Source organism: Arvicola amphibius, chromosome 8 (assembly GCF_903992535.2).
Source record: "Arvicola amphibius chromosome 8, mArvAmp1.2, whole genome shotgun sequence".
Classification (NCBI taxonomy): domain Eukaryota; kingdom Metazoa; phylum Chordata; class Mammalia; order Rodentia; family Cricetidae; genus Arvicola; species Arvicola amphibius.
The window spans coordinates 15,368,923-15,392,996 of NC_052054.1; the positions used below are offsets into that span (position 1 = coordinate 15,368,923).

General features: G+C 46.0%; 1 protein-coding gene across 2 annotated transcripts in view; it reads right to left on the reverse strand.

The window, feature by feature from the left end:
* The window catches only part of Akap12 (A-kinase anchoring protein 12), an 88,185-nt gene that overhangs the window by 11,228 nt on the left and 52,883 nt on the right, over window positions 1-24,074 (reverse strand). Inside the window, exon 1 of one of the 2 annotated variants that reach the window (XM_038340396.1) lies at window positions 14,860-15,013. The exons of the other annotated variant lie outside the window; for it this stretch is intronic. Coding sequence (XP_038196324.1) covers window positions 14,860-14,884 — 25 coding nt within the window. The 5' untranslated portion in view covers window positions 14,885-15,013. Of the gene's footprint in view, window positions 1-14,859; window positions 15,014-24,074 lie in introns of those variants that run through there. 2 annotated transcript variants of the gene reach the window in all.

Below are 24,074 nucleotides of genomic sequence, written 5' to 3' on the forward strand. Positions count from 1 at the left end.
ATATGTAGTTTGTACATGGAGCCAGGATCTTGGAGTTCTTGGCCTCCAGAACCATGTGCCAAATAACCACACTCATGAATATCTTGCATATCACCATAGAACCTTCACCTGGTGATGGATGGAGATAGAGACAGAGCCCCACATTGGAGAACCGGACTGAGCTCCCAAGGTCCTGATGAGGAGCAGAAAGAGGGAGAACATGAGAAAGAAAGTCAGTACCGTGAGGGGTGCATTCACCCACTGAGACGGTGGGACAGAACTAATGGGAGATCACCAAGACCACTTGGAATGGGACTGATGGAACATCAGACCAAACCGGACTCTCCGAATGTGGCTGATGGTGGAGGCTGACTGAGAAACCAAGGACAATGGCGATGGGCTTGAACTCTACAACATGGACGGGCTCTGTGGGAGCCTTGTCAGTTTGGATGCTAACCTTCCTGGACCGGGGGTGAGTTGGGAGGACCTTGGACTTAACATAGTGAGGGAACCCTGATGGCTCATTGGCCAGGAGAGGGAGGGAGGGAAGGTATGGGTGGAGGGGAGGGGAGGGAAGGAGGAGGAGGGGAGGAGATGGAAATTTTTAAAATATTAAATAAAAAAAAGAAAAAAAAATAAAGCAATCAAACATGAAAAAAAAAGAAAAAAAAAGTGAAAAAAGGGAGGGGGAACAAAAAAATTGTACTTTGGTGAAAGTAGCACCAAACTCCAGAAATTATTTATTCAATATTATTTCAAAATTATTACTTATTATCAAAATTATTATGTCACTTTTGAAAATAAAAAGTTACCCAGGCAGTGGTGGTGCAAGCCTTCAATCCCAGCACTTGGGAGGCAGAGGCAGGTGGATCTCTGGGTTCCAGGCCAGTCTGGTCTACAAGAGCAAGTTCCAGGACAGTCAGAGCTACACAGAGAAGCCCTATCTCCAAAAATAAAAAACAAAAACAAAACAACAACAACAACAACAACAAATCCCCAGAACTTCAAACTTTTTTTATAAAGTATCATGTTAAACATTGAGGCAAACATCCAAAGCTAAATGAAAACTCAGACACAATTACAGTTATACTGCTTACGGTGTCTAGTCTTTTTCTGCATTGAAGAGCAACCCTTAATTCACTTCTGGTAGGAATGTCAATTTGGGCACCCATACGGACGGCAATCAGCACGATCCAGCTATAGACATTCTTGTGTCTGGACACACAGGACTCTCTAGTCAACACACCACACAGTTACTCGTACAACCATGTTCGTTGCTGCACTACTCAAAAAGCCAGGATGTGGAATCAGCAAAGAAAATGGTAACATGGATGTGTGGAAACGCCACAATGAAACCTATTGTCTGCTAACCTAAAAAAGTAATCTAAAAATAGTGTACACACCTCCTCACTAATTTTGAGCAGCATTTGAAACAAGGAAACTGGCTTGTTTCCACCTGTTCCCACTAAAAGTCAACACTGGACACTTGATGCATTCCCATTTCCTTTTCTTTCCTTTGTTTGATTTAGTCTGAGTCAAGAGTTCACATATCCAGGGTGGCTTCCAGCTAGGAGATGTTAGGATAACCTTGAACTTCGGACTGAGGTTACGGAAATACACCACTAAGTCTATTAATGCTGTCCCGAGGACTGAACCCTGAGTCAGGCAAGCTCAGACTCTAGCCCAATGTTCAAAATATTCTAATGCAGGATGGGGAGGGGTTAGAACTGTAGTTGGAATGTAAAATGAAATTTTAAAAAAATTAATTTAAAAAATATTCTAATACAAGGAAAGATTTGACCTCCTTTTATTTTTTATTTATTTTTTGAAGGTGAGTTATTATGGAGCGTAATCTAAGTGTGTGGGGTGATCCAATCAGTGACAAGCTAAAATAAATTTTACTAATAACCAGTAAAAGTATAAGTTGCGTATTCTGCCACAAACCCAAGACTAAAATCACCTATTGCCCTCTCTGGGATTATGAGATGCAGGGATTTTTTTTTTTTTGAAGAAGAAGAAGAAGATGGGAAAGTGTAACGTTCCATACGATTGCCCCCAAAATCCAAGTTTTAATTTGGAATACTTTTAGATTTGTTTGTTTGTTTGTTTGAGGCAGAGTTTCTTTGTGTAGCCCTGGCTGTCCTAGAACTTATTCTGTAGACCAGGCTGGACTAAAACTCACAGAGATACAACTGCCTCTGCCTCCCAAGTGCTGGGATTAAAGGCAAGCACTACCACTGACTGGCTCCCAGAACAATTTTAAAATAAATAAATACATAATTTTCCTTTCTTTTTTTAAAAGCATTTTATTCTTATAAGTATGAAGATTCTGCCTGCATGTGGTGTGCTTCTGTGCGCCACTCAGAGATCAGAAGAGGGAGGGTTGGTTGTGAGTCACCTTGTAGGTGCTGGGCACGGAACACACGTCTTCCTCAAGGACAGTGTTTTTAATCTCTGAGCCATCTCTCTCCTGGCCCCATCCTTTTTCCCCCTTTTAATTCTGCATTGGAATCCTTAGAGCTGAGCTAAAGGACACAAAAACAAACAGTATACCCAGCCAACTAGCGGGCTAAAAAGCTTATTGACAATGAAAATGGCTACGCAATAGGGGACTGTTTTATGGATTCTTAAATCTTAAGAAGTCTTGAAGTCTTAATTGGCCTACAAGTGTACAATACCCGTGCAGGTAAAATCTTAAGACACTGTTGTCAGAACGATCTTCAGATGCAACCCCACATCTCCCCCATGGCATCCATTTTTTTTCCCATTTGCCTGTAATTTTGGACACTCACAGTTTTGTGGGTCTTGGCCTCCACTTGCCTCCTGCTTCAGCCCCAACCCCAATCTGTACAGAACTTACAGGAAGGTTCTACTTCCAAAAATTCGGCCTCTACTGCATAGCCAAGCTGGCAAACATCTAGTGGCACGGAGCCTTGCGCTTAGTCCTCGCAACTACCACGCCCAAGGCCGTTTCGGTCAGGTTCCAACAGGATACAGAAATGTCCTCGTGCACCCCTGTGGCGCACACGCGCATTTGCACAGCCTACATCCTGCCCCCACGTCATGCGCTGTGGTGCTTGAACCCACAGCGATGCCTAGACTATTTCTTGGCCACGCGCCCACACACTGTGATGCAGCGGCCCACGCAAATAGACCCCATCCACCTCCCTCCACGCTCCATGCTCGCTCTCTCCACGCTCCATGCTTGCTCTCTCCAGACTGGGGTCGAAGGAGTGCAATGACCTTTCCAGTCTTGAATCATTTTCTGTTTTCCCTCTGCCAGCCACCCATGTCCCTTTTCCAAGCTAGGGTACGACACTGAAGGCTGTGCCCTGTCTGGCCAGTGATATCTGCTCTTGGGGTAGCCTCAAGTAGTGTCCCTGTGTTAAAATCTATTATACTCATCTCTGGGTTAGCTTGAGGTGGGTTTGGTAGGTGCAGTACATGACCTTTATGGAGACTTGGTTTGGGCTCTCTCTCCAAGGCCGAGGCCTCTTCAAGAGCAGGGTGCTCAGGATTGAAAACCTATGCGTTCCATCCTGGCTTGCTGTGAACCTCAGGAAGACAGAGAAAGTGGACTGGGAACCACACCCACCATCTAGAGGTGTGGCCATTCCCAGCCTCAGGGCTACTTGCTTTGGGCGAGGGCGGGGTGTGGGGGGTGGCGACACAGACTGGTCAGGACACCCTCTACTTACAACAGAAGTTACTCCACCAGGGCATGGTGGTGGGTGGCCGCGGACAGCGGCCAGCGTGGCCCCGCCAGCCGCTCCCGGCTGCCCCATCGCGGGACACCAACCGGCCGCGGCGCAGTCGCCGGCCACCCAGGTTTTGGAGAGGGGCACCCTTGGGGACGGCTACTACGTCACAGAGGCGGGAGGCGCTGTCTGCCAGGTGACCAAGGCAAGCCCCTCCCCCCACACCAGAAGGTTCTAGGATCACGTGTGGGGACTTCCCCCTCTGCCCTAGTTGGCGATTATGTGATGGGTTCTCCCACAGCTCCTGACCACTAATATATGATTAGCTTAGTTAACCCTCAGAGTAATGGCCACAGGCACACAGCACACATCTCTGAGTGGGTTTGCCTTGGGTGTGAGTGCTTTGTTTATGAAAACTAACTATAATGTTGTTATCTTCCAGGGCCAAGTTCTTCCCTATAACCACATAAATAAAATCTTAGTGCTTGAAGGCAGAGCTTCCAACTGTCTCAGAAGAAACAAAAACTTCAAAAATGGCGATATAGGGAGAAGGCTCCTATAGTGACTTAGGGTGGGCAACTGGTCAGTTTATTACAATACTAAACATTTCTTTATCCGGTGAGATGGCAGTCGTGATCCTTGGCACTCATATGGAACTCAGCAGGTAATCGTGTGAAAGATCTTGGGTTGACAGGAAATTGGAGAAGGAAGAATGAATAGGTAATAAGGGGAGCATTAGGGAGGGACACTATATTTTCTGATAGTAATTATATTCAAAGTATACATACTCCTGACCTGTCAAAATCCATAGGACATAACTCACCAGGACTAAACCCATACACTGCACACTCTTGGGTGTTGATATATGCAGGGAGGCTCCATCATACATTCAAAATGAAGGACCACTTTGGGAAAGGATTTGGCAGTGAAGACTATAAGGGATACATAGAAACTTTGAATTCTGGCTAACTTTTCTATGAATCCAAATGGCTCTTTAAAAAAATGGGGATGGGGGTTGGAGAGATGGCTCAGTGGTTAAGAGCATTGCCTGCTCTTCCGAAGGTCCTGAGTTCAATTCCCAGCAACCACATGGTGGCTCACAACCATCTGTAATAAGGTCTGGTACCCTCTTCTGGCTAACTGTATACATAATAAATAAATAAATATTTCTTAAAAATCAGTTTTAAAAAAATGGGGATAGGACTGGAGAGCCGGCTCAGCAGTTAGGAGCACTGGCTGCTCTTTCAGAGGTCCTGAGTTCAATTCTCAGCATCCACATTGTGGCTCACAACCATCTATCTATAATGGGATTCAATGCCCTCTTCTGGTATGCAGGAATACATGCAGACAGAATACACATACATAAAAAATTAAAAGAAAAAATAAAACTGGTTTCCTTAGCTCCAGATGAGTAAATGGCCATTGTCTTACAGCACTTTGGGGTAACTGAAGGCTAACTTGTGGCACTTGAGTCAGGTGTGAAAAGAGACAAGCACAAAGTTCATCTTTTGGATTCTATACACTTTCAAAGCATGAACACCCCCCCCCCAAGTCATCACAATGTTTTAAACTTGTAAACACCACAGGAACAAGAACAAGGGCTGGTACCTGTCACCTCTCACATTTGGAGGGAACATTGCTGTATGCCCAAAGCAGACGACAATTAGGGTTGTTTGAATGTGAAAAGTGGGGTTCCTTCATGCTTAACAGTCATGCCTTTTAAAATAAACCAACCAAGGGCTGGAGAGATGGCTCAGAGGTTAAGAGCATTGCCTGCTCTTCCAAAGGTCCTGAGTTCAATTCCCAGAACCACATGGTGGCTCACATCCATCTGTAATGGGTTCTGGTGCCCTCTTCTGGCCTGCAGGCATACACACAGACAGAATATTGTATACCTTATATATATATATACCAACCGAACAGAAGAATACACACACACCATCCACCAAGATTACCGGCCATCAATTTGAAACAAACGGGGTCGGGGAGGGGGGAACTGGCTAAGACAATAAGTATTGACGATGGTAAATCGGAATGTGTGAGTCAGTTGGGAGACCTAGAGGAACACCCAGTTCTACAGCGAGGAAGTTGGGGGTTGGGTGGAGGCCACTCAATAACCTGTAAGGGAGAACTGTCACTGTGCACAGTATCCTGAAAAAGTCACCCACGATGCATTCTGGCTAACAGTACAATTCCAGCTAAGAGCAAAATCCCTAAATTGAACCAAAAGGGATAGACACGCATAAAATAAAGGCACCCCGCTCCCCCACCAAAGTTCTACATTAGGGCTGCAAAATGCAAAATCCTCTGAGCAAGATGCAGCCACTACAATCACAAAGTCAAGCAGCTACAGATACCTGTCCCGGGTTTGCATAAGAACAGTCAGGCACGGGTGGCTGGGGGAAAGGGGTGGGGCTATCTCTCACTGCTAAACTAAAAGGTTTGCTAGGAATATAGATCAGAGAGAGGATGATGAATCATTGCCTTCAGAGCCTTCCACTGATGACCAGTGGGTACCTCCAATTCCGTTTCCAATCCAGCACTCACCCAGCACAGATGGCCCTGGTTAAACTGAATGGGTCACCAAATAAACCAAGTCATGAGCCTGGAATAGGCACTGGTAGAGATAAGAGCAGGAGCTTGACAGAGATCGGGTGGAAGGGATCTAAGGGAGATGTGGGAGGAGGGGCAATGGGCATCACTAGTACATTATAAACATGGAGGAAATTGTCCAAGAACGAATTGTTCCGCAGGGCCACTGAGATAGTTCACTGAGGAAAGGTGCCTGTCACCAATTCTGATGACCTGAATTTTATCCTAGGGAAGCCACAAGGTAGAAGGAGGGAACTAGTTCCCACAAAGTTATCCTCTGAACCCCACTAAAGTGTGGCGGTATTCACACATGTGCATGCACACACACACACAAAAAATAAACTGTCAGGTGGTGGCGGCGCAAGACTTTAATCCTAGAACTTGGGAGGCAGAGGCAAGGTGGATCTCTGAGAATTCTAGGCTAGGTCTACATAGTGAGTTCCTGTCTCACACTCATATAGCTACCCTTGAATTTTGAGATTCTAATGCCCGAGTGCTGGGATTGCAGATGGATAAGATGAGAAATACAGCGTTCCCTTCCCCTAAAGGGTCAGAGCATCATACTGGACACAGTCAGCCCATCCCCCTGCCCAGGTACTTCTCCAGTGAGCCAGATGCCCAGCCCTCAGATTGGCGTTTTACATTTTAACTAAAACACTATTATTAGTAATTAGTAAGCTGGCTAGTTATGATCCTTAAAAACTCAGATGGCTTTAAAAGTGTTTCTTTTTCCCAAACAAATGTGCTTATTGTTTTGTGGGTTTGTTTTTCTCTTTGACAGGTCCTCCTATATCCCGCGGTGGATGAGAACTAGCTATATACCTGAAGCTGGCCTTGAACTTGTAACACTCCTGCCTGCATTTCCTACATGCTGGAATTAGAGATGTGCACGACCATATCCACGTTCTTAGCTGACTTTTGTGAATTCCAAAAGTCTATAGATAGGTAATTACTGATAGGCAATCTATAGAAAAAAGGATTCCTATAAAGACAATGTGAAGAGATGAGCGCTATTTAGTTTTTTTTTTTTTTTTAAATAAGTTGTTTTATGGTCTGCCAAACTGTAGCTTAATGATTCATTTTTATGTCCCTCCTCCAGTAGTTTATTGTCCTTTCTTTTGTGGTCAGACTGCAGGGCTCACAGGCAGTATGACTCCCTGACGGAGTCTGAACAGAAGAGGGCAGTGCTGTCCAGCCAGCTGCTTGTGGCCTATAAGGTGCAAGAACTGAGCTGAATTCACACAGGCAGTCCACATGCACTTTCAAACCCAACAAAATTGCAAATTCTGCTTGGGGCCTTTAAGAACAAAAAAGCCCCAGCACTCAGGAAAGAAGGAAGAAGGAGAAGGAAAAAGAAGAGGAGGAGGAGGAGGAGAAAACCCTTAACTTCCAATACAAACCTCTCCAGGGTGTTAAGCAAAGCCTGCGTTTCAAGTTGGTTCTCTTACCCTTTCTATCACGTTAAAAACTGTAGGTCCCTTACCCCATTTGGACTCGTAGGAGCCTGGTGGGGCCTCATGTTCATCTAAGTTTTTCTCCCATCCTTTACCCACAATTCCTTACTGTTTTAGCTGTCACGGGTCCACCAGGACTTGGAACGTTCCAACCACCCATGACTTCCTCAGTCCTGGCTGGAAGTAGAGATCCCTAGAGCGGACATCATTCCCCTCCACCTGTGGTTGGCCAGAACCCCTGACAGCGTATATTCACAAAAAATACTTAGTAAGCAAACAGAGACTTGTTTTTGGGAGGGTCTCACATGCCCAGTTCCTTATGTAGCTGAGGCTAGCCTTGAACTGCGATCGCCTGCCTCCACCTCCCCAAGTGCAGTGATTACAGGTTATATACCACCAGGTCCAGCTTGAGAAGCTGCTAAATGTTTTAATAAATGCAAAAAAAGCCAAAAGATATGGGGGTGCCAAAGAAAAGACCTAGACCAACAAGCTTCTAATGCAGCAGTTCTCAGCCTGTGGGTCATGACCTCTTCAGGGGTCACATATCTGATATCCTGCATATCGGATATTTACCTTATGATTCATAACAGCAGCAAAATGACAGCTATGAAGCAGCAACGATATAATTTTATGGTTGGTAATCACCACAACGTGAAGAATTTTTTAAAAGTAATTTCCTTTTTCTTCTGTGTTTAGATTTTTTTATTTATTGTGTATACAGCACTCTACCTGCATGTATGCCTGCACACCAGAAGAGGGCACCAGATCTCATTATAGATGGCTGGGAGTCACCATGCGGTTGCTGGGAATTGAACTCAGGACCTCTGGAAGAGCAGCCAGTGTGCTTAACCTCTGAGCCATCTCTCCAGCCCTCAACATGAAGAATTATATTGAAGGGTCGCAGCATTAGGAAGGTTGAGAACCACTGCTCTAAAGGGAGGGAGAGGAGAAGATGGCAGATAAGAAAACGGTAAATGGAATAAAGCGAGACAGGCATGGTGTCACGCGCCTTTAATTGCAGCACTCTGGAGGCAGAGGGAGATGGATCTCTGAGGAGGTCAGCCTGAACTACGTAAGGAAATTCCAGGTCAGCCAAGGCTACATAGTGAGATCCTGTCTCCCTGTCTCTCTCTTGCAAGCGCGTGCGTGTGCACGGGTACACACACACACACACACACACACACACACACAAAAGAACACCTCTCCTTAATATTCATGGGGCAACCTTCCATGAAAGAAGGGTCACTGCTCATCTTTCAGACACGTCATCACGCCCCTCTATTAACAGTTACTCTTCATTCATGGCTTCAAAATCTAATCATTAAAAAAATATATTATTCTTGTGTGTATGTGCGCGCGCATGTCATGTGTGGACGGGTGCATGAGAGCCACAGGGCACGTGTGGAGGTCATGAGGACACCTCTGTGGAGCGGGCTCCTTCCTCCCACCTTTCCGTGGGCTCCAGGGATTAAGCGCAGATCACAGCTGAACTGTGGAGCCGGCTCTCTCCTATCACTCTTGACCAATACATTAGATCCTTGTGCTACTCGTGGGCAATCAATCAGTGCAGCGAGCTGAGTCTTCGGCTTCCTGCCTATGAAGCATGTGATACACACACACACACACACACGCACGCACGCACGCACGCACGCACGCACAATGATACCCCAGTTCTTGCAGAATTATCTGCCTTAGAGTTGTCCAACCAGACAGGAAGAGAAAAAGCTAAAAGGCCAAGTACTGGAAGCAACAGTGACTTAGGGGTACATTTTCTTGCCCCCTAAAAGTCCATGCATGAGGCAGTCTCTCCCTACTTAGTAGAACTCTCAGCCATTTGCCACAGTGAAAACAAAGGCTTTTTGCTCTGCAAGTGCTCAGGGGTCCAAATGATGCCCACTCATCCTGGGGCTCGGCTGGGAATGACAGCATATTCTCACCAGGATCCAAATGAGGGTGTTCACTAGATAAGCCAACAGGCATCTTCATACTGTCCCAGCTAGCAACCCACCTTCTCCCGTGCCACTGACACTGCAAAGGCCGGGAAATAGGACCATAATCTCTCCAAGGGTCCAGATGGGTCCTGCAACACCATCTCACAAGCTATGTGTGGGGACCACAGGTCTTTTCCGTCTACCAATAGTGTAAGCAACATCACGCTCACTAACGGACATGTTAACGGAATTGATGCTACCTGCAGTTGGCCTCTGAGCCCATTCAACGTGCATCGTGAATATAGGATGCATGGATATTCAACCAGACTGAGAGGGGGAAAACTCCATCTGAACTAGGCTTGTACTAACCTCTTTTCTTCCTTACCGCTCCTGAGTATGACAGTCTAACTATTTACAGTATATTAGGTGGCATAAGTACTCCGGGGGTGTTTTAACTGCGGTGGCAGAGGTTGTTAGAATAAAAACAAACGAACAAAACCAAAATTCTTTTCTAGTGGACACATTTTGTATGGAGATCTTGGAACCAATTCCCCACAGATGCCAAGAGATGGCCATGCTCAGGAGACTGCAATGAAAGTATTTCACACACACACACAACTTAAAAAAAGCAACCTCCTGTACTTCACAAAATGTTAATACTTTTATCTTAATGTAGCTGTTCAACTTTGGCGACACCAATTTTTAAAACAACCAAAAAGAAGAAGAAAAGAAAAACAGTGCAACACCACAAAAACTACAACATTCAATTTTCAGGTTTAGAATAACCAGTGCTCTTGGTCCCCAAGCACAGCTTTCTGTGTGTGACATCTGGAACGGTTTAACTTTCCCCCATGATCTCCTGGAATGTTTCCAGGAATTCTCTGCATTCTGAACCCACCCCTTCTATCAAAACACGCCCAGCTCAACTCAGCTAGTTCCAAAGCTCATCAGCTAGGGAACTTCCAGCCAGAAGAACCTGTTTAACTGGGATTAACTCAGAGATGCAAAACCGAGTACCGGGTCATCCAGGTGACATCATTACCCTGCGGCCTCTGGCCACCAAAGGTGCAAGGGCATGCCCTTAGATAGCATCTGCTAAGTGATCCTTTAGGAGATCAGGCTTGAGAAACTTCCTTTTAGGAGAAGAGGAAGCTCAGGAATCAGGGTTTTCAGGACAATTGTTAGGAATAAAGAATGGAATCCATAAAACACCAAGAATACAACTCTTTGAACCCTTTGGACTACGGTTCTGTTCCCACCACAGATTAGGGCCAACAAGCTACACCAGCTACGTGCAGCGTGTCGCGCCAGCCCCCGCAATGATTTGCATAAGTGCATCATAAACTGTCTACAATATGCATGAATGCTTCTCTGCTTTAATTTTAATTAAAAAAATTTAAATCTCTGGATCTTACCCAATTTTTTTTTAAAAGACAGGCCTCACTTTGTAGCCCAGGCTAGCCTTGAACCAGAGGGGATCCCACCGCTAGATTACAGGAGTGACCCACCCACTACACCTGGATTCCCCCAGTTTACTTTGGAGATTAAAAAGAATAATGCTTTTGCTCAATTTAACAAGGAGGAATATTATCAATTATTCTAAAAATGTGTGAATTAAGGAAAACAGGAAAGATGCTTTTTAAAAAAGGACTTATTTATTGTTAATTATGTACATATGTGGATGTTAATGTGTGGGCGGGCATCCAAGTACAAGTGCCCACAGAGACCAGAAAAGAATGTTGGACCCCTGGAACTGAGGTTAAAGGCAGCTGTGAGTAACCTGGGAAGGGTACTGGGTCAGATCTCAGGTCCTTTAAGAGCTAAACCATCTCTCCAACGTGGAAAGATACTTTCTCTTAATTCAAAGAGGAGCTCTGGCCAGGTGTGGTGGCACATTCTTTAATCCCAGCACCAGGAGATCTCTGTGAGTTTAAGGTCAGTTTACCTGATCTTACATACCAAGTTCCAGGCCAGCCAGCGATATATAGAGACCTTTACTTTAAAGGGAAAAAATTTTTTTTTGGAGTAAAGTGGCTGAGCGGGCAAAGAAACTTGCAGAACAAGCCTAGGGACCTGAGTTGCTGCATCCTGGGAAATCAACAGAGGAAACAGAAAACTGATAAGGAAATTGTCTTCCTACAACGCACAGCAGTACAAGGATGCATTGCACGTGCACTTACACGCACACGCGCGCGCACACACACACACAGCAGTACAAGGATGCATTGCATGTGCACTTATGCGCACACGCGCGCGCACACACACACACAGCAGTACAAGGATGTATTGCATGTGCACTTACGCGCACACGCGCGTGCGCACACACACACACAATAAATAAGAGGCAAAGTAAAAAATAAAAAGTTCTGGGCTAGCACGGGCGGCAGAGTGCCCTTGCCTAGCATGCACGAAGCCCTGATCGCCATTCCCAGCACTGCACAAAGTAGGTGTGGCAACCCTGGCCTGTAAATCCAGCACTGGGAAGTGACACAGAAGGACCAGAAAGGTAAGGCATGTGAGGTGACCCTTGGTTACACAGGGACTTTGAAGCCATCTTAGCCTAGGTGAGACCCTCCTGTCTTTTAAAAAAAGAAGAAAAAAATGAGGGAGCTGGAGAGATGAACTGACCGTTACGAGCACTGGCTACTCTTCCAGAGGTCCACGTGATGGCTCCCCACCATCTCTAACTGGATCTGGCCTCTATAATGCAGGCATTTATGCAACCACTCTGAGCATTAGGAAAGGGGACCTTTCACCACGTATCACAACCATTTCCTAGTGTCGATGCCCAGTTAATGCTAATGGGAGTCGAGAATGGTGGTGCTGTACCGTGAGTGATCCATCAGATCTCATTCAGGTTGTACTGTCTACACTTGGGGGTCTATGTGAGCTGGAAGACAGGCCATGAACAGCTCTTTAAAGTTTCTCCTACATGCACCCATAAACTCTGTCAGTGATTAAGAAGCTTAAGCACCAGGCCCCTCCTTGAACGCTACAGAAACACTCTCTTCCTATTTAAACAAGTAGCTCCAAGCCTTTCTTGGCTGCTTTTCAAGATTCTGACGACTAAAGACTACTGAAAACACATCTTCCTTAATCAGTTACCACCCAGAAAAACAGCCACACAGCCACTGAAATTTCTTTTGAAGAAGCCTCCTTGCTCTTAACTTTTCTACTTCTCTCCTCCCCCCCCCCCGCCCCGGCCCCCACCCAAGGTCTCTTGTATTCCAGCCTGGGTTTGAACTCCTGATCCTCATCTCCACCTTCCCAGTGGTAGGACTGCAGGATTGTAATACCATGCCGAGCATCTGCAGGGCTTGGGATCAAACCCGGAGTTTCAGGCAGGCCTTCAAGCATTTTACCAATAGAGCTACATCTCCAACCCCTTGCCATTAAAGATTTGTGCTCTCTTTCTCTCATTATTATTTCTCCCTTTAGACTGGGTCTTCCCGTGTTATACCAGCTTTCCTGGAACTCTCTAGTGTAGACCAGACTGGTCCTGTACCCACAGAACTCAGCTTGCTTCTTCCCCCAGAGTTCTGGGACCCAAATGTATGTGTGTATGCACCACCATGCCGAGCCTCTTGTGCAGTTTCTGATTAGTAGCAAAAAGCGCAAACCATGCAACATTGTCCATATACACACTGTGAAGTATATTCTAGACAGCAATAGATCCAACCATCTGACAGTACCTTAAAAACTGGACAGTCCTCCTAATCTGATCACCCCACCAATCTAGTCTATTAACCCACTGAACCCCCTCCTGCCCAAGAAACTGAGCATGTGACAAACTAAATAAAATATTGAATGCACAAAAGCAACATTTTATACTGAGAAATACTAGAAGAAAGTGAGAGCCTACAGGCCTCCTTCTAAACACTGTTTCACCCGTGTAAGAACTTATGACTTGGGGGCTGGAGAGAGGGCTCAGAAGTTAAAAGAGTGCACAGCTCTTGAGGAGGCCAGAAATTCAGACCCTAGCACCAAAGCCAGGCAACTAAAAAAAAACGCCTGTAACTGCAGGCTTTAGGGGACCCACTATCTCTGGCCTCAGAGGGCGGGCACCTGCGCCCACATATCCACACGCAGACCGACACAGACATCTACACGTTAAAGTTTTGTGTACCTATTATTTTCTACGTTTCACAAATTTCCACGCTGGTCACAGGTAGAAAGACAAGCGAGAGAGGGGACAGACAATGAAGGAGCCCTCAGCAGAAACAAGCTAAACTATAGGAAGTGAGAGATATTTTTAGCTTTGCTAACTTTCGAATTCATTTAAAATTCCACAGGGAGACACAGTTTTGGGGGGGGAGCAGTTACACAGAGAAAACACCGAAGCCAGAAAGTTTATGCCCCACTTTAAGACAACAGATTTGGCAATGTCCATCTGATTTAAAAATGTTTAAATCAGAGCTGTTTTTAGAAATGTAAGCTAGCAAGTGGAGTTTAATTTCTGAGGGGGCGAAAGGGAAAGAAAACATAAACACACAATCCCCTAAGAAGCCCAGCCACAGCACAACTGCCTAAGACGATCAAAAGCAAACGCATTCTGAGAGCCTGGCGTAGGCAGCCCACTCTCTACAAGTAGGTATTCCATCAGGACCCGTACAACTAGATTCCTAGAAAACAAGCATAGGAAAAAATAAATTTCATTCCTTTATGACTATTTTTACTAACATCTTAACGGCGTTTCTTGCTATAGGTTTAGGAACTATGGTTTTACTAATGCCAACCACTTAAGCCAGAACTAAACTAAACCATTAGTCTCATACACGACTTCACCCCAACGTTCTTATTAGTCAGCACCAGAAAACCCCAAACACTTGGAACTTCTCAGACACAGGAACTTTAAAAAATTAGACTAACTAGAACAGGTTATCAGCAGCCAATATGACACGTTTTCTATTCAGCTGGCTGCCGTGGCTCGACAGCCCCCTCCCACTTCCCCAAGGGTAAAGAAAGGATATGGCCCCTAACTAAATGCATCTTCCCATTAGCGCTTCCAGGAAGATTTTGGTTTAAATAAAAATAAAGCTTGGATCCATTGGTTCCTGCGGGACTATGGACCGCTCTCCTGAGGAAAGTGCAGGGAGAGAAATTGAGAGCCAAAAAAGTTCCAGCCACTGTTCACCATTTGAGAGTCACATCTGCGGGAAAAAAAAAAAAGTACTTTCCCGCCACTGAGGGAGAACGAAGTCTTACCTGTGATGGTAATGGTCCCCAGCATATTTAACAACAGTCTTTGCCCTCCTGCGGCAGCTGGCAGAAACCTCGTCTCCCTGCTAACTCAGTAAAGCGCCGGTGTGATCAGAAGGAACGAAGTCCCAACCACCCTCAGAGCGTCAGGGAGCTTCCCGCGCGCCCTAGAGGTGCAGCAATGAGCACTGGAGATGTTTCTCCGCTAATTATAGGAGGACCCCGCCCTCGCCCAGGCCCCGCCCAGGCAGGGCCCCGCCCACAGGCCCTCCCGCCCACACCTCTGCCCAGACTTGGCCGCACGACCCAGGGAAGTCATGTGCCCCACTTTACCCAGCTCGTCTCTGTGCGTGGTCCACAGCGACAAGCCCGGGGACCTTTCTAAAGTCTCTGGGGTGAACGAGACCCCAAGAACCAGTATTTGATCCAAGCAGTGACTTCATTCCTGGCACCGACTCCTGCATCTCAAAACTTCTAAAATTATGTAAAGGCGATAACTGCACAGATATTAAATTATCCGATTTTTAACGCCGTGTTCTGTGTCCTTCAGCTGATTTAAAGGCGGATGCTGTGCTAAACGGCATTCCCCTTTTAAAGCCTATGGTATTTTATATGTTGCCATCTGTTTCCTACACACCGACCCGTGTGAAGATCCATAGCTTCTCTGCAATCCTGTTCCCCAGGCTTTTCGCGAAGGGTGTTACAAAGCAACTCTTCAGAATTCACTCAAGACAACTTTTTCAAATGCAGAAATGTCTGAGGCTTAGGTCTTTCCCTTTTACAGGGTAGAAATGAGCTAAAGATTTGGCTCAAACTACACCAACATTCTCCTGTCTCTAACGTGCAAGCCTATAGCAAATAAAACAGAAGCCGTATTAAAAATTCAGGCAGCTCGGTATTTCCTTTTCCGTTAGTCTTGAGATTGTTTCTCCACAAAGACACAAGTAATAAATGAGGTGGGTCTTCTTTTAGGAAAGGTCCATTAGACACCCGGAGATTTCTTCTTTTTCCTATTTTATCGCAGCGTGCGTGCCTTGTCTGTCTGAGCAAACAGCCTATCCACACCCCAAACAAAAGGTTTTGTTATTGCTCTACTCTTCAGACCTGTAGGCCTTATTCATGACTGTTTAGGGGCCTGGAGCGTGGGTATCCGTGTGGAAAAGAGTGGGCAAAGACAAGGGACACGGGGGGAGGGAGAGGGGGGGCGCGCTAAAGAAAAATCAAAGATAGGTTGAAGCCCAGCCCAGCTGTCACACATGGCATATGGCCACTCCTTCTTGCCACCAGAGGGCGCGACGCACCATGTTCAGGCTTAGAAAGACAGAAGACCAGTTTCTTCTAGGCAACTTCCTACAGTTTCCCAGACAACACCTAACGGGGCTGTGAGTCAAGGTGAGCAAGGCCTTATCTTGATTGGTTAAGAACCGGGAACACGGTGGGACAGAACTAACGGGAGACCACCAAGTCCAGTTGGAATGGGACTGATGGAACAGGCGACCAAACCAGACTCTCTGAATGTGGCTGACGGTGGAGGAGGACTGAGAAACCAAGGACAACAGCAATGGGCTTGGACTCCACAGCATGGACGGGCTCACTGTGAGCCTTGTCAGTTTGGTTGCTCACCTTCCTGGACTTAAGGGGAGTTGGGAGGACCTTGGACTTAACATAGGGAAGGGAACCCTGATGGGTCTTTGACCTGGAGAGGGAGGAAGTGGGGGTATGGGTGGAAGGGAGGGGAGGGAAGGGGGAGGAGGAGGGGAGGAGATGGAAATCTTTAATAAAAAAATGAGAAAAAAAAGAACCGGGAACAGACCTTTGCTCTCTCTCAGCATTTCCAACAGGTGGGGTTCCAGGCAGCTCAGTCACCACCCCACCACACACACCTATCCCAACTGTGTAGAGGGATAAGAAGCCCCTAGAGGCAGAAGTGACTGCCTTAAGACACTTCCCCAGAGTGTCCCAGGGGTCCAGAAGCCCCCGGGGGCCTCAGGAGAGATTGACTGGCTTCTCAGCACAGGCAATCTGGCTCTTCCGTGGACTCACCTGCTGACACAATCATATCACTAACACCTTCCCTTTTGACTCCAAATTCTAATGCTACTGAAATAGCTAAGGGGGAAATTCCCTAGATAGAAAATTCAGACACAAAATGAAGCTTTAAAGAAACAAATGAAACAAAAAACCAAAGTGAATGTATACTCTTTGCTTTCACGACACAGGAGACAATACCTACACGTCTAAAATGAAATACTAAAGAGAGGCAGCTAACTCCGGAAGGCAGAGCAATGGACAGTGTACAAGGAGTTGGCTCTCCTAGCCTCATCCTCTGAGATCTCTACCACCCTGAGCAATGAAGGCCAGAGTGGTTGGCTGGGCTGCTCAACAAGCCCTCTGGGCCTGACCTTAAAAAGAAAGGCCGTCAATCAGGAGAAACGCAGAAAGAAAGCTCAGGCAGGAGGTCACAGTAAATGCAGGTGACTTTCCTTTGCCATCTCTTCCATTCCATTCATTTTGAAATAAGTTGTTTAAATCTAGTATCACCATAGGAAGAAAAAGAATAGGCTAATATACACTCATCATTTGGTGGATGATGATGATGATGATGATGATGTGTGTGTGTGTGTGTGTGTGTGTGTGTGTGTGGCGGGGAGGGGCTGTTTTCTTAAATCTGCACGATTCCACCAACACATATTTGCCAAGTTCTTGCTCCATTTCTGTGGAGTGAAACCCCACTGGGAGCCAATCAGATGTTGTCTTGAGCCTGAGGAATCTCAGTTGTGAGTGGCAGCCAAACCCAGGAAAAGATAATTTAGCTTACCCTAGGGGTTAACATTTAGCTGACCTAGGAAAAGATGGGGCACAGAGGGGCAATAGTATGGTGCAATGCCCGGAGAGCGTTACTCTTAGGAACTCATGGTGTTCTGTATATAGCTACTGTTTCTTCCAGCTCATGTGCGGAGGCCCAGGACGGAAAGGGAGAGCTGGCGATGCTGGCAAGAAATAACACTAGGGAGGATTTCTAAAATCTTAAGAAGTTTGTAACTAGGCGGTAGTGGCTCATGCTTTTAATCCCAGTCCTTGGGAGGCAGAGGCATGTGGATCTCTGTGAATTCAAGGCCAACAAGGTCTACAGAGTGAGTTCCAGGACAGCCAAGGCTGTGGAGAAACCCTGTCAGAGAGAGAGAGAGAGAGAGAGAGAGAGAGAGAGAGAGAGAGAGAGAGAGAGAGAGAGAGAAAGAGAGAGAGAGACTTTGTAACAACACAGTCTTAGAAGGAAAGAATGCCATTGACATGGGTCAGGGTTAAGAACACTGGCTACTCTTCAAGAGGACCAGGGTTCAATGCCTGAACCTACATGGTGGCTCACAAACATCTGTAATTCCAGACCCAGGGAATCAGATGCCATTTTCTAGTATCTTTGGCCACTGCAGACATGCGGTCCACAGACATACATTTTCTTTTTTTTTTTTAAAGATTTATTTATTTATTATGTATACAACATTCTGCCTCGATGTATGCCCGCACACCAGAGGAGGGCGCCAGATCTCAGTACAGATGATTGTGAACCACCATGTGGTTGCTGGGAATTGAACTCAGGACCTCTGGGAGAGCAGTCAGTGCTCTTAACCTCTGAGCCATCTCTCCAGCCCCAAGTCAGATACATTTTCTTTCATTTCTTTTTGTTTTCCTTCCAAGACAGTAGTTCTTTGTGTAGCCTCAGTTGTCCTGGAACTCACTCTGTAGACCACACTGGCCTCAAACTCACAGAGATCTTCCTGCCTCTGCCTCCCGAGAGTTGGGATTAAAGACATACACCACCATTGCTTGGCTTGCACAAACATACACTGAGGCAAACTCATACACATAAAATAAAAGTAAAGAAAAAAATCAAGAGAAAAGTTGTTTTTAATTAAAAAATAAAGAAAACTCTGAGAGAAATATTAACGGACTCATGAAAAGATGTTCAACATTATCCACTAGAAATATGCAAATTAAAACCACTTCACACCCACCAGGATGCTAATAACCAAATGACAGCAATAACAGGGAATGAAAAACCGCTGCCAGCAGCAAGGAAAACAGCAACACTGATTTGGAAAATGCCTGGGACTTCCCCAAAGTCTAACAGTTGCCAGATGACCCAGCAACAGGTATACGCCCAAGAGAAATGAGAACGCACACCCACAGGAAAACCTAGACAAGCCAGTTCATGGTGACATCGGGAACAAAGTAACAGCAGCTTTGGCGTCCATCGACTGACACAGGGTAAACAAGTTTAATGCATCTCCAAAAGGAAATAGCAGTGATTCAAATGACTGAAGTCGGTGGGGGCTGGAGGACTGGCTCAGAGCCGAAGAACCCTGGCTGCTCTTGCAGAGGACCCAGGTTCAGCTCTCAGACCCCACAAGGTAGCTCATGCTGTCTGTAACTCTAGTTCCAAAGGACCTGATGTCCTCTCCTTGCTTCTGAAGACATCAGGGACACACAAAACAGTGCAGATATATGTGCAGGCCAACCAATCTTGCACATATAATAAAAATTTAAGAAGTGGTTAAGGTAGTCAGAACTGTTGGCTTACATCTATCATCCCAGGATCTAGAAAGTTGAAGCAGGAGAACTGCCACCTTTGAGGCCAACCTAGGCTACATGTCAAAAACTAGCCTAGCCAGGGCTACCTAGCAAGACTGTATCTCAACCCCAAACCACCTCCACATGCAAAAAGTTAAGATAATAAAACTTATGTATACTTTGTCACACGGGGGGAAATGACACAGACGTAAGATACAACTAAAGAAAATCACAGTGAGGGGGAGGGGAGACTCACAATTGGAAATGGAGAAAGCTTCCCATACACCCATGTCTTGATAAGAAGTCTTGTTCGGGAGGCAAGCAGGGCCTGCCAGCTTCAGTAATAGGCTTTGCTGTCCAGGGTACACCCTCCCCTAGACTGATGTTTGGGAGTGGAGAAAGGTTCCTGAGATCCTTTGGGGCCTAAGGATATTGTCTGGTGACTCAACATATTTGGCCTCGTTGTATGCATCATTGTCTTGAAGATTACACAGGGGTCTGTTCCACAGGGGTCTATTCCAACTGCACTGTACAGACTGACTTCTCCACTTTGTGTGTGTGTGTGGTGGTGGTGGGGGGGGTTCTTGTTTGTCCGTTCTGAGATAATAGCTTCTGTTGCCCAGGCTAGCCTTGAATTCCTTATCTTCCTATCTCTACCTCCCAAGTGCTGGAATAACAAAAGCACGCACTACTTATACCTGGCTTTGTGTTTCTGTTTGTTTTGTTTTGAGGCAGGTCTTACTGTATAGCTAGCCCAGGTTAGCCTCAAATCGCCACTTTCCTGCCTTGGCTTTCCCCAATGCTGGGATTTCAGATGTGTGTCCTCATGCCTGTATCTCTTTTTTTTTTCTTTTCTTTTTTTTTTTTTTTTTTTGGTTTTTCGAGACAGGGTTTCTCTGCAGCTTTTTTGGAGCCTGTCCTGGAACTAGCTCTTGTAGACCAGGCTGGCCTCGAACTCACAGAGATCCGCCTGCCTCTGCCTCCCGAGTGCTGGGATTAAAGGTGTGTGCCACCACCGCCCGGCCTCCTGCCTGTATCTCAATAGTAAACACTAAATTGCTGCTAGATTACTCATCACACCTAACAAAATGCAAACCCTGGCTAACAGTGGTCATGCTGTCTTGCTTAGCAGTGCTAGCAGGGAAAAATGTCTGTGTGTTCAGAGAGCACACTAGCATGCACACGTGCATAAGCACGCAGATTGTTTGATCTGAGGCCAGTTGATTCCACGGTTGGCTGATTAGGTATGGAATCCGTAGCCCCAAAGAATACACTATACAGGTTGACTATTAGACAGGGTTTCTCTGTGTAGTGCTGGATGTCCTAGAATCCATTCTATAGACCAGGCTGGTTTCAAACTCAGGGATCTGCCTGTCTCTGACTCTCGAATGCTGGGACTACAGGCTAATAAAGGCTATACCGAATACCTGCAATTGACGAGTTAGCGACAGGATAGCTGGTTTTACCGGGCTCTGTGCATTCAGGTCTCTGCCTAGGCAGAAACAGCGCTAGCTAATTGAATTTTATGGGCCAGAGGCATTGCACTCTTTAACATAGATATGGTTATCTAAATTTGAAAAATCCAAATAAATAATCTGGAGAGCATGGAAATTTAAATCGCATAAAGAGCGTGGGGGAAAATAAGCATTAAAAATTCAATTTGAAGGAGAGCTGGAAAGATGGACCAGCAGTTAAGAGTGTGCACTGCTCCGATGGAGGACCTGATTTTGATTGCCAACTCCCACATCTGGAACTCACAGAAATCTACTTGTCCCTGCCTCCTGGACTCTGGGATTAACGGTGTAAGTAAACCAAACCCACACCTATTTATTCAGAGTAAAAGCAGAGAGTAAATGGTATATGTGATGTAGTTCCAAATGTAGGTGTGGCATGAATCTTTAAAAATTATTTGCTAGTGTGATTGTGTGTTGTTTGTGTTTGTGCGTGTGTGTGCACCCACCAGAAGTCAATGTCTGACATCTTCTGCCATTGTTTTCTGCCTTATTTTTGAGACAGGGTCTCTCAGTGATCTTGGAGCTTGTCATTTCAGCTAGACTGTCTGGCTAGGAAGACCCCAGGATCCGTCCGTCTCTACCCTCCCAGTGCTGGAATTAGATATGAGCCATAGCACCCCACTTTTATGAGGTGCTGGGATCCTCATGCTTGCATACATAGCCAGCACCTCACTCACTGAACCGCTCCCCATTTTTCCTTAAGTCTTAAAAGGAGTGGGAAGAAGGTGTACTCTTGAGGCTACCGATGCAGAAGAAATAATGGCGATCGTATACATGACACTCACTAATTCTCCATTATAGCAGGGTCTACCTCAGCAATAATGGCAGCCTCAAACCTTCTAGTAGCTACACCAGAAAGTACAAAGGAAAAAGTTTATATATATTTGTATGTGTGTATATGTACACACATATGTGTGTACATACATGTTTATACATATATGCATATTATATATAATATATATATATGCTTTGTCTTCAGGGAGTGGCACTATTTGAGAAGGACTGGGGGAGGTAGAGCCTTGTTGGAGGAAGTGTGTCACTAGGGGCAGCTTTGGAGGTTTCAAAAGAACACACCTGGCCTAGTATCCTCTCTCTCTCTGCTTTCGGATCGGACCTAATTTGAAGCTGCTAACCCAGCATGTGTGCCACATGCTCCCTCCATGTCCCTGCCAGGATGATAATGGAAAGACCATCTGACACCGTAAGCAAGTCCCCCGTTAAGTGCTTTCTCTTATAAGAGTTGCCGTGGTCATGGTGTCTCTTCACAGCAATAGGGCAGCGACTAAGACCAGCGGGGAAGGAGCTTTCCCCAAGTGAGTCGCCTAGATTTCTAGCAGACAGCTTACTGAATGGAAACGTGTGGTAGAGAGTCTTTTCCACGAGCTTCAGGAGGCTGAAGTCTCCAGGAACCACATTAGGGCTTAGGTCTGGATGACGGCAGGGTGGACAGCAACGCATCCATCACGCTGACCCTGACGGAATCCCAATGTGTCTGAACACACTGAGCGGAAATTAACCTGGCTAGGGGAACACTGGAGTGGAGATTTGACAACTGTGATGAAACAAACTCATTTGCTGAGTCTCTTCGCCATCTTGGGCAATGATACAAAGTACCACACACCCGGAACACAGCTCTTAGACAAGCAGCGTCCATTTCTTATAACCATAACTAAGTCTAGAAATCTGAGCTTAGCAGGCCGTGGTGGTGAGGGCCCTGTGAAGGCCTTCTCCAGGCCTGGAGACTCTGGATTGACTTTCTGAACATTTTTGTTTGTTTGTATTTGTTATGCTGGGAATTGAGTTTAGGGCCAGACATATGCTGTCAGGGATTCTGAAAAATCACTTTTGGCGAGGTGAAGGCCCTTTTTCTTGTTTGCTTTTGGAGACAAGGTTTCTCTGTGTAACAGTTCTGTCTGTCCTGGAACTCATTTTGTAAACCAAACTGGCCTTGAATTCAGTGATTTTGCCTGCCTCTGCCTCCCAAGTGCTAGGATTAAAGGTATGCACCACTACTGCCCAGCTTTTTTTTTTTTTTTTTTAAATAAGGTCTGATGTATCCCAGGTTAGCCTTGAACTCAATATATAGCTGAAGGGAACCTTGAACCATCGTTCCCACTTTTACCTCCCAAGTGCCTCTGGGATTCCCAGCAAACAGCACCATGTCTGAATTTACTCTCCTATCTTAAAGAGATTGAGAAATCAACTTAGAAACAAGAACTAGCAAGTAATAGTGAAATCTAGCTAGCTTTGGCAGGCTTCCATGGAGCACATTCCTGCTGGAAATATCCGTAAGTCCTTTTCTCTGGAGACATTAGGACAGATGAAAGAAAAGACATGTCGGATGCCTGCAAACAGGGCTGCCTGTGGAAAGGGAGGTGAGCGTGCTCTGCCCAGGAAGTGATAGGGAGGGCAGCAGGCGGGAGGCAGACATTCAAGCCTCCTTTTATGGAGAAAACTCCCCAGAAGAGGAGGCAATAGAGGGCAGGGACCTGACGTCCATCCTCACAGCTGTCTTCCACCAAGACTTCTTGGTCCCAAATTTGACTTTTGGTCTAACAATCACAGGGATGGTGACAGGGTAACTTCTCTCCCACCACCTGGTACCTCATTTGGGCAGGGATGACCTCTCCCTTTTTTTCATTTTTAGGGAGAAGATCTCATGCACCCAAAGTTGGCCTTGAATGGGGCTAACGTGGCTGAGGATCTCCTGAGCGCTTGCTTCTTCACAGGCAGGTGCCAGCACATCCCAACTGTGTGGTTCTGGGATAGAACCCAGGGCTTTGTGTACGCTAGATAAACACTCCAACTGAGCCACATCCCAGGCAATTGAGCCAGGAATGGTGGCTCTACCTAGAGATTAGTCTGGGCTATAGAACAAGACAAGCATGGGGAAACTCTCTCTCTCTCTCTCTCTCTCTCTCTCTCTCTCTCTCTCTCTCTCTCTCGTTTCTCTGTTTAACTCTAGCTGTCCTGGAACTTATTTTGTACAACACACTGGCCTTGAGTTCACAGAGATCTGTCTGCCTCTGCCTCCCAGAGTGCTATGATTAGAGGTGTGCACCACCACTGTCTGGCTGAGAATTTTGTAAAAATAAAAAAACTAAGCCGGTCGTTGGCGGTGCATGCCTTGAATCCCAG